This window comes from Schistocerca cancellata, chromosome 2 (genome assembly GCF_023864275.1).
Source record: "Schistocerca cancellata isolate TAMUIC-IGC-003103 chromosome 2, iqSchCanc2.1, whole genome shotgun sequence".
Classification (NCBI taxonomy): domain Eukaryota; kingdom Metazoa; phylum Arthropoda; class Insecta; order Orthoptera; family Acrididae; genus Schistocerca; species Schistocerca cancellata.
In genome coordinates this window covers 546,803,561-546,819,790 of record NC_064627.1, presented here as the reverse complement: position 1 = coordinate 546,819,790, position 16,230 = coordinate 546,803,561, and the positions used below count along the sequence as shown (strand labels likewise).

The 16,230-nt window shown below is 39.7% G+C and overlaps 1 protein-coding gene across 4 annotated transcripts in view; it reads left to right on the top strand.

The window, feature by feature from the left end:
* LOC126162125 (zinc finger protein 883-like) overlaps nt 1-16,230 on the top strand; it is a 95,877-nt gene that overhangs the window by 34,032 nt on the left and 45,615 nt on the right. For all 4 annotated transcript variants that reach the window (XM_049918414.1, XM_049918413.1, XM_049918412.1 and 1 more), the window contains one exon: nt 3,901-4,007. In XM_049918414.1, the coding sequence (XP_049774371.1) occupies nt 3,901-4,007 (107 nt within the window). The remainder of the gene's footprint in view (nt 1-3,900; nt 4,008-16,230) is intronic.

Genomic DNA, 16,230 nt, shown 5'->3' with positions numbered 1-16,230 from the left:
TGCTTTCCTTCCATACCGTGGGGCAACAAGCAGCAAGTTATAATGTGTGCTGCAGAGACATGAACTGAGACCAGTGATCCAGCCTGCCTCGCAAGAAATGAGTTATTCCGTGCCCTTTTAAAGACAACATTGCTCTTCGTGTGTCTGGTGTGTATCATGCCCCTTGTGAATGCAAAAGTTCTATATAGGTCAGACTGTTCACACAGTTGCAGTGTTGTACAGAGCACAAACAATGTATTAAATAAAGGGAGCGTGACAATTCGGCCATAGCAGAGGGTTGCCTGGACAGTGGACACAAAATACAGTTTTAAGAGATGATAGTCTTTGCTCAAGCATCAACATATCGGGATTCCGTTAAAAAGGAGTTAGCTGAGATATATAATAAACAACAAAAATTTTAAAATGGACCAGGGGTACACACTTAGTAGGAAGTGCAGGCGGGCTATGGATATCCAAAGAAATCAGACAGATGTTTGATGTTTTTAGGAAGGTGGGAGCTGCAGTTTCAAATTTGGTGCCAACCCCTGGTGTCACGTGATGACACTCGGTCCCGAATTGGGCCAGAGTTGCCATAAGCTGCTCAACTTGCCTTTCATGCATGCGTTGTTTCGGCCCTCTGTGATTGGTGCTAGAGGCTGCAGTTGTGCCTGTATAAGTGGAAACCATACCCAAGCAGTCAGTGGGTTTTACTCATGGTGATGACTGAAGTAACTGTAGAAAGCACAAGTGTTTTATTCGAGTTGACACACCTTGAAAACGGGGAAGATTTTTATTCAGACAATGCGCTGTGAAAGACTTAGAATAACATACTTCGTCAAAAACAGTTTGGATTCCAAAAAGGACTGTTAACTCAACAGGTGATATATTATAAGGGGGATTAAAAAAAAAAAAAACAAAAAACAAAAAAAAAAAAGCCGGAGTCTGGAATGTGTAAACCGGTGACAGGAGGGTAATATCTTGGTGTGTGTAACGAGGTGTGGTTCTGACCAGAGCATGGAAGTTCGCAGCCCTTTGCTAGCGGCACGTGTGCACGTCACGTGACTAGACAGAGTTAGCAGCAGCATGCATCAGTCATCCAGCGCTGCCAATCGCATTGCAAACAGTGACATGGAGGCGTCGAAAGAATGCAAAGATGTATTGTTCGTTTTATGACAGCGGAAGGAGTAGGAGGAATGGAAATTCATCGACGAATGTCACAAGTGTACGACAAACACTGCATGTCCCTTGCAAGGGTCAAGGCATAGCACAAGGGCTTCAGGGAAGGATGGGTGTCGTTAGCTGCTGATGCCTGGTCTGGAGCACCACACTGCATTACCGATGACATCGTCCAGCTGGAGGATGCACTCGTTACCCAGGATTGCCAAGTGACAGTGAAAGCCATAGCTGCTGTGGTCAGATTGAGCATCGGAAGAGTTCACACCATCTTGAAGGAATGACTGCACATGCACAAAGTGTGTGCCCAATTTACTCATCTACAATGCTATACTCAGGAAGGGAATGTGTTCCTGGCATGAGTGGTGGCTGGAGAAGAGTCATGGTGTCATCACTTCGACAATGCAAAGCCTCATACAGCCAACACACTTCTGTAGAAATTCAAATGGGAGGTTCTTGGCTACCTTTGGTATAGTCCTGACCTCTCTCCCTGTGATTACGCCATTTTTGGTGCCCTTCAAAAGGCTCTGAGGGGCAAACGATTCACCTCGGACGATGACGTCCAGCTGTATGTGTGGAACTGGTTAAAATCGCAAGCCCGGGAATTTTATGAGACAGTCATTCACCACATTGTGTCGCAGTGGGACAAGTGTCTCAACAGCCAGTGTCAGTACTTCTGAGATACAGGTATTGGTTTCTGTAATTATGCCTCCGGTTCTTTTCTTTTTGAACGCCCCTTAATGAATCAATAAATAAAAAAATTACTACCATTAGGAATATTTTGCAACATGGCTAAGGCTTTTGTTTGTGTTGACCGTGATGTCCTAATACAAAAGTTAAAATGTTACAGTATAGTAGGCACAACATGTTTGTGGTTTTTATCTTATAAGAATGACAGAAAACAACGTGTGTCACTTCCATGTTAATCACCTAATGATATGCTCTCAGAATTTGAGGCATGGTGTACCATGGCGTTTGATTTGGGGTGCTGTTGTTTCTGACATACAAATATGATCTTCCACTTGTAGTTTCAGACTACGCAAATTTTGTATTTTTTGCAGATCATAGAAGTTTGTGAATCAAAAATAGTACCAGGCTCCTAATGAAAGATTCGAAAACATCAACAGCGGGTTCAAGGCAAATGGATTATCATTGTATTTCAAGATTCATTACATACATCTCGTAGAACTAAACAAGCCATAAAAATAATTACCTCAAACTGTTGTGACTTGGCAAGACAGCCAAGCCACTATGATTGGTAGCCGAAAAGCACGCGTTAAGCTCACGCAGGCTGGCGTGAGGTCTGGAACAGGACAATGTAATTAATATAGCCAATAAGGTACGTTGCTGCTGGAATACTTAACTTTAATTCATAATTGGTGAACATCAGTCTGACGGTATATGCATCACAAGATAAATAGCAATTGATAAAGGCGCCTTGCTAGGTCGTAGCAAATGACGTAGCTGAAGGCTATGCTAACTATCGTCTCGGCAAATGAGAGCGTAATTTGTCAGAGAACCATCTATAGCAAAGTTGGCTGTACAACTGGGGCGAGTGCTAGGAAGTGTCTCTAGACCTGCTGTGTGGCAGCGCTCGGTCTGCAATCACTGACAGTGGCGACACGCGGGTCCGTCGTATACTAGCGGACTGCGGCTGATTTAAAGGCTACCACCTAGCAAGTGTGGTGTCTGGCGGTGACACCACACAAACAACGAAATTCAAGAAGTAGGAAGTTTTCATTTTTTGGATCTACAGATAGATCACAAGTTCAGTTGGAAAATCCACTACTGAGAATTAATGAAGTGCCTTGGTTCAGCTATGTTTGCAGAAGGCATGATTGTTACCACAGGCAATTTAAAAAATGATGAAAGTAGCTTACTCTGCATATTTCCATTTACTAATGAGTTATCACGTCATTTTATGGGGAAATTAATGTTCCAGGATAGTATTTTCGGAACATAGAAACATGATATAAGAATTATGTATGTCCTTAATTCAAGAATCTCCCACAAAAATCTCTTCAAAAAATTGGGTATTTTGATAAAAGTAAACAAACTTGGCTATTTTGGGTGCAGCTTTATTATTTCTCCATTGTTACTTGCTAAGTTATATTTTGCATCTGAAGTCAGTGGTAATCTTTTTCCATTGATTCAACAGCATAAGACCAGGGACTCATATCATGAAAAAAATGTGTATTCCTGTTTCCAGACCAGTGTTAAACATGTTGGATGTTAGTCAGGATCAATAAGATAGAGAAGAAAAATGTTTCTTTTTGTGACACTTGTTTGCAATTCTTGTTGGTAGGACCCTGTATTTTGCAAGAGTTCCAGACCCATTCAAAAATTGTCACACCTTTGCATCTCTTCTAAATAAACTGTTTTCAAAACTGAACATGCACTATTCTGAAAAAGTCATCACATTCTTTCATGTAACATCGACAATGTATTGTGCAGTGAATGATGCTATGGTGCTGACATTATTTGACTCATTGCTTACTCCTGAGCAAGGCACCGTTCAACAAACCCAAACCTGCGTTCATTCAAGACAATTTGTTCACTTCGTTGGAAGCAGACAGAATTTTTTTTTTTTTTTTTTTATTGTATGCTGTTGCTTCAGTAAGAAAATTCTTGATAGATACTGTTTGGAATTTACTTGCAGAATGTTGAAAACTCTTTGTATATACAATGCCTGTGCATTTACAAAAACTTTTATCTTATGTTTATGTACTTTGTATTTTGTTATTTCAGGAAGCAGTACAACCGCAGCAGCAGGATCAGTTGCAGCCATTATGCCATAAGCAAAACCAAACTGATAATGAGCAGAAGGAAAGCAGCTTTGCTCATTCTAGAGAAAGGTAAATTTCTAACAGTGTTTTTGTGAAAATTGAAAAAACGAGGGATAAAGCATATTTTTACCATTTCTATTTGATACACTTTTACCTCTACGGTGTTGGAAAACATAATATACAGCATTAGCCAATGAACTGCATCTTCAGCTGTGCCGCAATAAGCATCTGATAATGTATATGATGTTGGTCATTAATTTCGGAATTAGGTACCCATTGATGATATCCAAGTGGGCCACTTCGTCACTATTAATATGATTTTTGCCATCTTTCGTTTTGAATGTTCTGGAATGATCTCACAAATACTATATCAAATGTGTGATAGTGTTACACTTCTGTTTGATTTTTCTCAGGCAAACAGTTGTTATCTACTAGTACGTTATCTACTAGTACAATCTTCTTGTAAAAATAACAGCTTATTAACCGTATTTCATGTGACCTCTCCTTCATTGGTTTAAAAGGGTTACCAAACAACAGATACCAAGTTAGGAATTGGTAACAGCCTCTACCCCTAACTAAATAGTGTATTTGTATTTCAGTGACCACTACCAAACACTAGATTCTCTTGCTTTAAGTTGAAGGAAGGTCTGAGGAATCACATTTTTAGTTAATAATATTGATACGAATGTATTTTTCTTAAGTAGCTTTTTAGCTCAGTTACTCTGAAGTTGTGTACAGTAAGTAATATATAATCAAAAGCACATCATTTGCTACAAACTTCATTACACCTTAGTATGAACTTATGAGTGTGTGTGTGTGTGTGTGTGTGTGTGTTTTCACCATTGACTGTAGAAATTATTTATTTCACAGTTGCAATTTTGGCCTTTGGGCCATTTTCAAATTGTACTTCATAAGATTTTGCTTTAGAGTATCAGACTTAAAATCCTCCGACATATACTGAAGCAAAAATCTTTTGCAGTTCAGAGAAAATGGCCCAAAGACTGAAATTGCAATTGTGAAATAAATAATTTCTACAGTCAACAGCAAGTATGGGATCCTTTAAAAGAAAATGCAACATGATGTGAACCCCTACCATGAGAAGTTTTACTGTTTTCGTTTGTAAGTCACATATAAATTCAACATGCTCTTTTGATTTTATGGAAGCACCCAGAAAGAAGATCAAATTGTCTTTGTTCAGTAGTTTCTTCAATTAATGATGAAGAATGAATGTGGTAACACAGGGAAATACATATAGACCTCATTTTAAAAAATCTGTAAGTGTATTTTGTATCTTATTTTGCACATAACATACTGATGAAATAGTCACTTCAGATGACTGGTTGATAGAAAGACTTGTTGGAAAGTAGCTCTGGAGGGTACGAAGTTCTTGTACAGTTACAGAAAATCATAATACAATTAAAGTGTCATAGCAAACAAAATTTGTGATTGAGTTGAGAATTTCTTGGTAGGGAGGACATGGCATGTTATCTTGAGTGGAAAGTCATCAACAACTGTAAAAATTAATTCCGAAATGCCCCACAGAGTGCGTGGGGATGCTTTGCCATTGATGTTCTGTATTAGTGATCTGTCTGATTATATCAATAGCAACCTCAGACTTGTTGCAGATGATGCAGTTGACTATAATGAAGTACTATCTGCGAAAAATGACCCCAGTATACAGTCAGTTCTTAATAAGATTTAAAGTCTAAATATAGACAGCTTGTTTTGAAGGCTTAGAAATATTAAATTGTGCTCTTTACAAAATGCAGAAAAGTAGTATACTTTATTTTACATTAATTTACATGGGAGAAATTGTTTCGCTTAATGAGTGTTTCACACTAAGAGCAAGATTCTGAAATGAATTATGCTCACTATGCAACTTTCCATTATATGGAGTCACAGCTACCACAGTGTGTTCACTGGAATCAAAATATTTTTCCCAAAAGATTTATTTTGATGTAGGACCAAATAGAAGTCAGATGTTGGCAAATCTCATAAATAGTATGGATGTTCCACTTCCATCAAGTTATGTAATCTTTCTGGCAGATGAAACTGGCTTTGCCTTTTCCATTCGTGGTCACACTATCTTTGACTACTAATTTGCTTCTGTCATGAATGGTTGAATCACATCCCATGTACAGCAACAAACCTGCCAACCTGCAACTTATGCAAAGCTTTCTAAAAGCTAATTGTTTGTGTAAAATGTAGCACTGCCTATAGTGTCAGCTGTTTCATACCTTTAATCACCGATTGTACTTTCTGGATATTTTCATCTCTGTTTGCAGTTTTGTGTCATCCTGCATATAGATTGTGTAAAGAGAATTATGGCGACAGTTGAATTAAGCTGCCCATTTCTTGACTGTTGGAGAGGAGCAGAGTATTAGAAAGCTACATGAGCTTGGGTAAATTTCTGTTAGCTAATAAATCACCCAAAACAAATAGTATTAATTGAATTGACATGGTGTTCTAATTTATCTATTTGAATGAAACACTCACTATATAACAGTTTTAAAATGTCATGCAGTCAGAAGTATTCCACAGGTTGTGTTTACAGTCCTTTTGCATTATTACACAGTGGGACCTTAAGTCCCAGGGTGCCAGTGAAGTATTTTCAGAGGGGAAAATATCCCACATTTATTAATTTGAAACAAGTTACGTATAAATTGGACACAGATGCATTCAGGAAATTAAGCTGGGGTTCTGAGCTACTTGATTTAACGATCATTTGGCCTGTACATCAATACTTTACTTGTAACCCGTGCATTTGCAGAAAATCATAATTTTACTGATGTCACATTAAATAACTTGTACTCTTGTCAGTGCCAGCTATGCCATTTGTGGGCACGAGGTAGCAGTCTCCTGCCTAAAGCTACGTGGCTTCAATGTAATTTGCCATAGTGGACATGTCGTCAGAAAAGCACAGCAGCTATAGCAGTGTGGACTGCTGAAAATGTATGTGTCCCTAAGTCAGAATGTTTAACTCAGCAATTTCATTAGTGTATCACAAGACATTCTTTTGCTGAGGAACTGAGTAGTCAACATCAGTGATGTGTATTTTTTCCAAAGTTTAGCCATGAGCTCTTCCAGTAGAGTAAGTTAAAAATAAAATAAAATAAAATTTTAGCTTTGTTATCTCCATCTTCTCTCTGTGGCACTGCTACTATTTTCTCTGCTATTGGCTGTAACATTTCTCTGACGGTTTTGAAGTTTATTTCATTATTTTTGTTTGTCTTGCCTCTGCTTCTTTACCATTTCTTCTTGTGCTTTGAACTGCTAACTTTAGTAAGCTACTTTCTAAAGTTTGTAACATATGATATCTTTATGCTTCACACGATCAGGGCATTCTGAGCAGTGCCAGTGGCATTCCTCCTACTTTAACCAGTAGTCAGATAACTGAACTTTGCTGGCGGTGTGAAGTGAACTGAGGCAGCTGCCATAAATTGTCCTTCCAATAGCTTGCTGGCGATGTCTTCCATTTCTTTTCATGCTTAGTCCTGTTTACAGGCCTGTAAACATGTATCGAGTGTTTAAGAATTCCATTTTTGTAATGGAATTTATCCCCTATGTGTTTGTCTTCCTTTCTAGACATAAGTTGCCCATTGATTATGTAATGTTCAAAGTAGATGTAACATTGGTGTACCTTTCACATGAATCAAGACATAACAGGAGACTGTGTTGTCAAGTAAATAGGCTTGGTGCAAATCCAAACAGAGAATTTTTCGTTAGGTTGTTGTGTTGCTGGCTCTGAGCCAGAACTTATCAAAAGATAATGACAAAACAAGAGGAAAAATGACAGAATTGTTTACATCTTCACAGTAAGAATTGGATATGTAATGGGCTTGCAAGTATATGTCATCTTGTATTGATGTTGTTGGATATGTGAGCTTTGTTTCTAGTGGTCAGTTATAAGACCCTATAACCCTCTTACCAGTACTCATATGTAGTGTTCTCTTTATGATAATTTTTTTGAAAATCACTTCACATCTGTGAAGCAGTGCGACTGTGCTATGGCTTTGTCTGTCTGACATAACATCGAAAAGTCTAACCGCAAACCCAAACAATAATAATACTTGTGTGGTGAATGCTATACTTAATTACAGTGCACTCTTTAACTAATCTTGACCCCATGTTTACCTACCTGAAATTTGTTATTATGAAAGGAAAGATTGCTGCTCACCATGTAACAGAGACATTGAGTCGCAGACAGGCACAACAAAAAAACTACTAAACGCATAAGCTTTTGGCCAGAAGGCTTTCTTCCGAAACAAACACACACACACACACACACACACACACACACACACACACACACACACAAGCGCGCGCGCGAATGCAGCTCGCACACACATGACCACTGCCTTGGGCTGCCAGAGCCAGACTGCGAGCAGTTGTGTATGGTGGGGGAAGCAATGTGGGTTGTGAGGGTAGATGCGGTAGGAGCGGGGTACTGGTGGTGGACAGTGTAATGTTATTGTGGGAGCTGACAGGGAAAAGGTGGAGAGAGTGTAGGGCAGCTAGTTGCAGTCGGGATGTTAGATGGGAATGTGGAGAAAGAGGAAAGTAAAAAGACCTACCCTCCTATATAAAAGATACCAACCATTTCCTCCACAGATTCTCCACAGCTCCTGTTCCTTCACCATATGGTGTGCTGCTTGTCACTATCAATGCCACCTCCCTATACCCTAAGGCCCGTTTCACATTGGGACACTGGTGACGGTTGCCAGTGATGGTCACCAGCGACTGTGGTGAACACTCCTGGATCACTGGTCTCTGACACCACAGGTATTGCCAACTGATTAGTTAATGAAATGGACTCGTACATGGGTAGCAACTAAATTTTGCTAGTTTTGTGGTCCAAAAAATAAGGTACTAAATTTGAACAAAGAACATACAACTTACCAATTTTGTTTTTCTCAACCATGCTCTTCTCATTGCAATCACACACACACTTTGTTATAATTTCTTGCCACGCATTCGTTTTCATCACTTTGTTGCTATAGTCATCACTTTTCACATCCCAAATAGCAGGACGACTTTCTACTTCTCTTATAAAATCTCCCATGTTAATCAAATCTAAACTTATGGCTACAGTGTGTACAGTATAATGTACAATGAGTGTTTCGCGTCACTGTCTCAGAAATGACTGCCTGTCGGTTGGCAAATCTGCAGCGCTGTCTCTGTGATCTGTGTCCCAGTGCAAACACTCCAATTCAAACTAATGCATGTCCAGTGGTGACTGCTGTGAGAACAGTGACCTCCTCTGTCATGTGGCGAGGATGAGTCACTGCTGGGTCACAGTGGCTCGGTGAGGCAGTGTCGTGTCCCAGTGTGAATGCTCCAGTTCAAACGAATGTATCTCTGTCGGTGAGAGTCGCTGGTGACTGTCACCAGTGTCCCAGTGTGAAACAGACCTAACATCCCTAATGCCCTTGGCCTAGGCGCTATGGAACAATACCTTTCCCAACACCTTAGGGATTCCAAATCTACAACCCCCTTCCTAGTCACCATGACCAACTACATCCTCACCCACAAATTACTTCTCCTTTGAAGGTGTCACCGACAAACAAATCTGGGGTATGGCAATAGGCATTGGCAAGGCACCATCCTAGGCCAACCTGTTCATGGGCTTCTAGAGAAATCATTCCTAACCACCCAAAATCCCAAATCCCCGACCTGGTACAGATTCATTGATGACATCTTCTTGATGTGGATTAAGGGTGAGGACACCCTATCCACATTCCTCCAGATCCTCAACACCTTCTGCCCCATTTTCTTCACCCCGTCTTCCTCAACCCAGCAAGCCTCTTTTTCGATGTTGATCTCCACCTCAAAGACGGCTACATATCAAACGTACCAACCACTAGCAATACCTCCATTTTGACAGTTACCAACCACCAGGAAGCCCCTTCCATTCAGCCTATCCATCTGTGGCCCTCACATCTGCAGTAATGAGCAGTCCCTCTCAAAACGTACCAGGGGTCTCACTGAGACCTTCACAGACCGTAACTACCCTCCTAGCCCTGTACAGAAACAGATCTCCTGTCCTTACCTCACCACCTATAAAGTCCCATTGTCCAGCAACAGAGGAACATTCCCTCATGATTCAGTACCACCCAGGACTGGAGCAGCTGAATCACATTCTCCACCAGGGTTTCGACTAGTTCGCATTGTGCCCTGAAGAATGTCTAGCCCACTATCCTCCCCACCCCTCCCACAGTGGTATTCCATTGCCCAATGAACGTACACAATATCCTAATCCATCCCTACAAAACCTTCTCCCCAACCCCTTGCCTCTTGGCTCATATCCCTGTAATAGACCTAGATAAAAGACCGGCCCCGTACCTCCTGCCACCACTGCTTTCTGCAGTCTGGTCACAAGTGTCACATGTCTCATAAAAGCAGGGCTACCTGTGAAACCAGTCATGTGATCTACAAACTATGCTGCAACCACTGTGCTTTGTACTATGTGGGCATGACAACCAACAAACAGTCTGTCTGCACGAATGGCCATCAACAAACTGAGGCCATAATACAGCTGGATCACCCAGTTGGTGAGCACACTGCCCAACACAAGTCTTCATTTTAATGAATGCTTCGCAGTCTGTGCTATCTGGATCCTTCTTATCAACAACGTCTTTTCTGAATTTCGCAGTTGGAAACTCTCCCTGCAATACATCCTTTCTGCCCATAACCCTCCCGGCCTCAGCCTTCCCTAGTCGTCGTCCTGCACCCAGCTATCCCACTCCATGTTTCCACTGTGCAGCATTCTATTCCATGAGCACACCCCGGTCTTTCTACTACACTCAATTTCTGCCTCCCCCTTCTCTTCCGTCTAACCTCCTGACTGCACCTAACTTCTCTACCTTCTCTCCACTTTGTCTTTGTATGTTCCCACAAACAGTACTTCTCCGTCCACCACCTATACTGTGCTCTACCTCCCCCTCCCTGCCCCAGCTACCGCCAGCCACCACCCAGATTGTTTCTGCCACCATGTGGAGTTTTTCACAGTCTGGCCAAGGCAGCCAGAGGCAGTGGTCATACGTGTGTGAGCTGTGTTTGCATCAATGTGTGTGTGTGTGTGTGTGTGTGTGTGTGTGTGTGTGTGTGTCTTTGCTATTTTGAAAGAAGGCCTTCTGGCCAAAATCTTACATGTTAGTATCTTTTTAGTGTGCCTGTCTACGACTCAACATCTCTGCTATATGGTGAGTGTCAATCTTTCCTTTTCATAATATTGTCATTATTCAGCCCTAGATTTTCCATTGTTTGATTTTAACTGAAATTTAATTTGGCTGTCGAACTTCCGAAGCAGCCACTAAACATAGTGGCTGCATCCACTACTGGAACAGTAATTGTGGTTAAACTCACCTTGAGAAATTCCTCCTCAAATTAATGCTTTTATTTCCTATACACTGTCACCATGTTCTGGAGGAGAATTAATAAAGTACAAAAACAAGAATGAAACTGAGAAGATATTTATTCACTTTTTTCAGTAGTTTTAGGGCTTTCCACAGTTCAGTTAAAATTAATATGTATCATTTAAATAAACAAAATATGCTCTTGAAACTTTAAGGAAATATCTTTATGCTGATGAATTTTACTCAAGGGATCTAGCAAAGTGACCCCCTCAAAAGCATTTAAGACAATGTTGTAGCTGCTGGTACATTTATCATTGTTAAGAAGTAAGAAAACCGAAATGGATATTTGAAATGAAACAGAACCACTCTGTAGGTATAAATGACAATATATTGAACAAAGTTCATTAGATCACAGAACAGGTTGGAGTAGTCTGGCTCTCCTTTACATTAATGACAGTAAGAAAGGTCACAGCTTGCTATACTAATTGTAGTTCAGTTGATGATGTGATGTCAGAACAGTTGTGCAAATTTTTCACGCCCCTGGTTAAAACAATATGAGAGTGGTGTCATCTAGCCTACACTTATTCAGCACACTTGAAACAAAGTTGTGCAACCACAGCAAACCCATAATTGAGCTTGGTAATTCTTGTAACCATGCCCAGTAATTACCACAGATGACTTTTTATACAGAAATATTAATAAATGTGTTCCTCCAATATTTTGTGCAGGTGTTAGCCTATGTGCAACAAAGAAACATGACTGTTCATGTCACTGGTGTCTGGCTACTTCTACCCTGCTCAGTCTGCCTGCGGTAAAGTTTTTTCCTTTTATAAGGCATTTCCAAAATTGAATGCAACAGGGCCACCTGTCTCACCACCTACATCACATTTTCTCTTTTAGGAAAAAGCATTCTCCAGGTGGAAAAACAAGGGTAAAAGCCTAGTGGCTTTCTTCTGTCAGATGCATGTTTTGCTACTTTTTGCAATAATAGATAATATTAAGTTAAGGATGGCCTCAGACCTTACATAAATGATTTGTTTTATCTTCTTAAATGTAGAACAGTAATTTAATTTTGTATTTATCATTTACATTAAAATTTTACCACTTTACTAAATAAGAACGTCAGATACAAACAACGCACTATGTACGTGGATGATAACACTGTTCAGTAGATTAAAATTGAAGAAACTGCAAAAAGGTGGGAATTTAAGGAGATGGGACCTGGATAAACTGAAAGAACCAGAGGTTGTACAGAGTTTCAGGGAGAGCATAAGGGAACAATTGACAGTAATGGGGAAAAGAAATACAGTAGAAGAAGAATGGGTAGCTTTGAGGGATGAAATAGTGAAGGCAGCAGAGGATCAAATAGGTAAAAAGACGAGGGCTAGTAGAAACCCTAGGGTAACAGAAGAAATATTGAATTTGATTTATGAAAGGAGAAAATTCAAAAATGCAGTAAATGAAGCAGGCAAAAAGGAATACAAACGCCTCAAAAATAAGAGCGACAGGAAGTGCAAAATGGCTAAGCAGGGATGGTTAGAGGACAAATGTAAGGTTGTTGAGGCTTATCTCACTAGGGGTAAGATAGATACTGCTTACAGGAAAATTAAAGAGACCTTTGGAGAAAGGAGAACCACTTGCATGAGTATCAAGAGCTTTGATGGAAACCCAACTCTAAGCAAAGAAGGGAAAGCAGAAAAGTGGAAGGAGTATGTAGAGGGTCTATACAAGGGCGGCGTACTTGAGGACAATATTATGGAAATGGAAGAGGATGTAGATGAAGATGAAATGGGAGATATGATACTGCGTAAAGAGTTTGACAGAGCACTGAAAGACCTGAGTCGAAACAAGGCCCCCGGAGTAGACAACATTCCATTAGAACTACTGAGAGCCTTGGGAGAACCAGTCCTGACAAAACTCTACCATCTGGTGAGCAAGATGTAGGAGACAGGCGAAATACCCTCAGACTTCAAGAAGAATATAATAATTTCAATCCCAAAGAAAGCAGGTGTTGACAGATGTGAAAATTACCGAACTATCAGTTTAATAAGTCACAGCTGCAAAATACTAACACGAATTCTTTAAAGACGAATGGAAAAACTGATAGAAGCCAACCTCGGGGAAGATCAGTTTGGATTCCGTAGAAATTTTGGAACACGTGAGGCAATACTGACCCCACGACTTATCTTGGAAGAAAGATTAAGGAAAGGCAAACCTACGTTTCTAGCGTTTGTAGACTTGGAGTAAGCTTTTGATTGGAATACTCTCTTTCAAATTCTGAAGGTGGCAGGGGTAAAATACAGGGAGCAAATGGCTATTTACAATTTGTACAGAAACCAGATGGCAGTTATAAGAGTCGAGGGGTATGAAAGGGAAGCAGTGGTTGGGAAGGGAGTGAGACAGGGTTGTAGTCTATCCCCGATGTTATTCAATCTGTATATTGAACAAGCAATAAAGGAAACAAAAGAAAAGTTCGGAGTAGGTATTAAAATCCATGGAGAAGAAATAAAAACTTTGAGGTTCACCGATGACATTGTAATTCTGTCAGAGACAGCAAAGGACTTGGAAGAGCAGCTGAACAGAATGGACAGTGTCTTGAAAGGAGGGTCCAAGATGAACATCAACAAAAGCAAAACGAGGATAATGGAATGTTGTCGAATTAAGTCGGGTGATCCTAAGGGAATTAGATTAGGAAATGAGAGGCTTAAAGTAGTAAAGGAGTTTTGCTATTTGAGGAGCAAAATAACTGACAATGGTCGAAGTAGAGAGGATATAAAATGTAGACTGGCAATGGCAAGGAAAGTGTTTCTGAAGAAGAAAAATTTGTTAACATCGAGTATAGATTTAAATGTCAGGAAGTCGTTTCTGAAAGTATTTGTATGGAGTGTAGCCATGTGTGGAAGTGAAACGTGGACTATAAATACTTTAGACAAGAAGAGAATAGAAGGTTTCGAAATGTGGTGCTACAGAAGAATGCTGAAGATTAGATGGGTAGATCACATAACTAATGAGGAGGTATTGAATAGAATTGGGTAGAAGAGGAGCTTGTGGCACAACTTGACTAGAAGAAGGGATCGGTTGGTAGGACATGTTCTGAGACATCGAAGGATCAGCAATTTAGTATTGGAGGGCAGTGTGGAGGGCAGAAATCGTAGAGGGAGACCAAGAGATGAATACACTAAGCAGATTCAAAAGGATGTAGGCTGCAGTAGGTCCTGGGAGATGAAGAAGCTTGCATAGGATAGAGTAGCATGGAGAGCTGCTTCAAACCAGTCTCAGGACTGAAGACGACAACAACAACAACAACAACAACAACACTGTTCATTTATACATGGGAGGAAGTTAGTTTTCAGTGTGGGAAACTTGAGTTTGTTAACTGTTCAGTTTAAATGTAATGAATATTAACAGTGGGTATCTGCTTCTGGGAACATTGTCTTGTGCTGCATATTCGTAGAGTTTGCTAATTTCTAACATGAAGAGGACGTTGTAGGAAAGCAAGAGCTCAAGAGGCTGGAAAACACAATTGAGATAGAGTTGATCTTGAGCTGCAAAAATCATAAGTAGGGGTTATTTGACCAGTGTCAAAGGACACCCTGTGGATGAAAACTACTTTTCTTGTTTTTGAAAAAAAGATATGTAATGTCTTGCAGACTCATCAGTTAACTTAAACCATTTTCTGTATGGGTTATTTGGATGTAGTCATTGTGATTTCTGGCACCTTTTTCAGCAGTAGATAATGAGGAAAAGTTTGTCTTTAATTATAAAAGCAAGGATTGCTTGTTGTGCAGCTCATCTTGTGTTGGCTGTCTGCAAATGTTAATAGTACACATGAAACAGAACTTAGACTGGTTGAGAGAAACTACTCTATGAGCCTGGTTTTTAGCATGATATGGTTTCGCATTTGCTATGTGAATACCAGCAAATACCACTTACTTGAGCAGACAAAAAATTTCATATTGTATTAATTTTGAATCTGTTATTAGATATGATATAATTTTCTTGGGAAGTTCAAGAAGTGTATCTCAAATACTGATACTGCAAAAGAAAATTGTCATATACATTTGTACTGCACAGCCAACAAGAGTCTTGTCGCCCATTATTTCAGAGACTACAAATCCTAACTGTGGATAATATAAAATTATTTTTATTTCTTTTGTTATATATGTGGTTATAATGATCTCAAATAATTTGTGTCTGCCATGTAGGAAGATTATAATTTCTCAAATGCGTATGGAGGGGACAGTTACGGCATAGACGTATTTTAGTGCCTTTAACAAGAGGAACATGTGAATGAAGATAATTATGTAGTGATATTCCATACACCAATTGAAATTGTATGCTCGGATTCCACAGTATATGGGGATGACAATATAAAGTTAATGAAATAAAACGACACACTAACTAAACAAATCAGTAATCAATAAACAGCATGAAAAGGCAACAACCTGATTGATGCATCAAATGTAGATGCATATTGCTGTACAGAGGCTACACTATATTTCAAATTACTGCTCCTTTTCTAGCAATTTTGCCCACACACACAAACATCTCATTCCCCCTCTCCTTCAGTGCCACGTTGGTGAGGGTGATATTATTTCACTTTTGTTAAACTGGTAATCATGGTGTGTTACAAAAATAAGAAACCACTGATTACAGCACAGATATGCTGAATTATGGTTGTGCAATGAATCTGACAAGCATCTGTTTTGCAAAAACAGGCAGGCTTTTTGCAATAATTGGGGTCTAATTAACCTTCATATACTCTGAGCTTTTGCAGATGTTGTTCTTATTGACAGCCTTCATGACCTGAATTATATTTCCTCCTGTTCTATATGAAATTAAATAATCAATACTGTTCTTTAACTATTGAGATATTAATGAGATTGGATTTTTTTCAAATTTAAAGTGTGTAAAACTAAGGATTAAGGGTGCTCTAA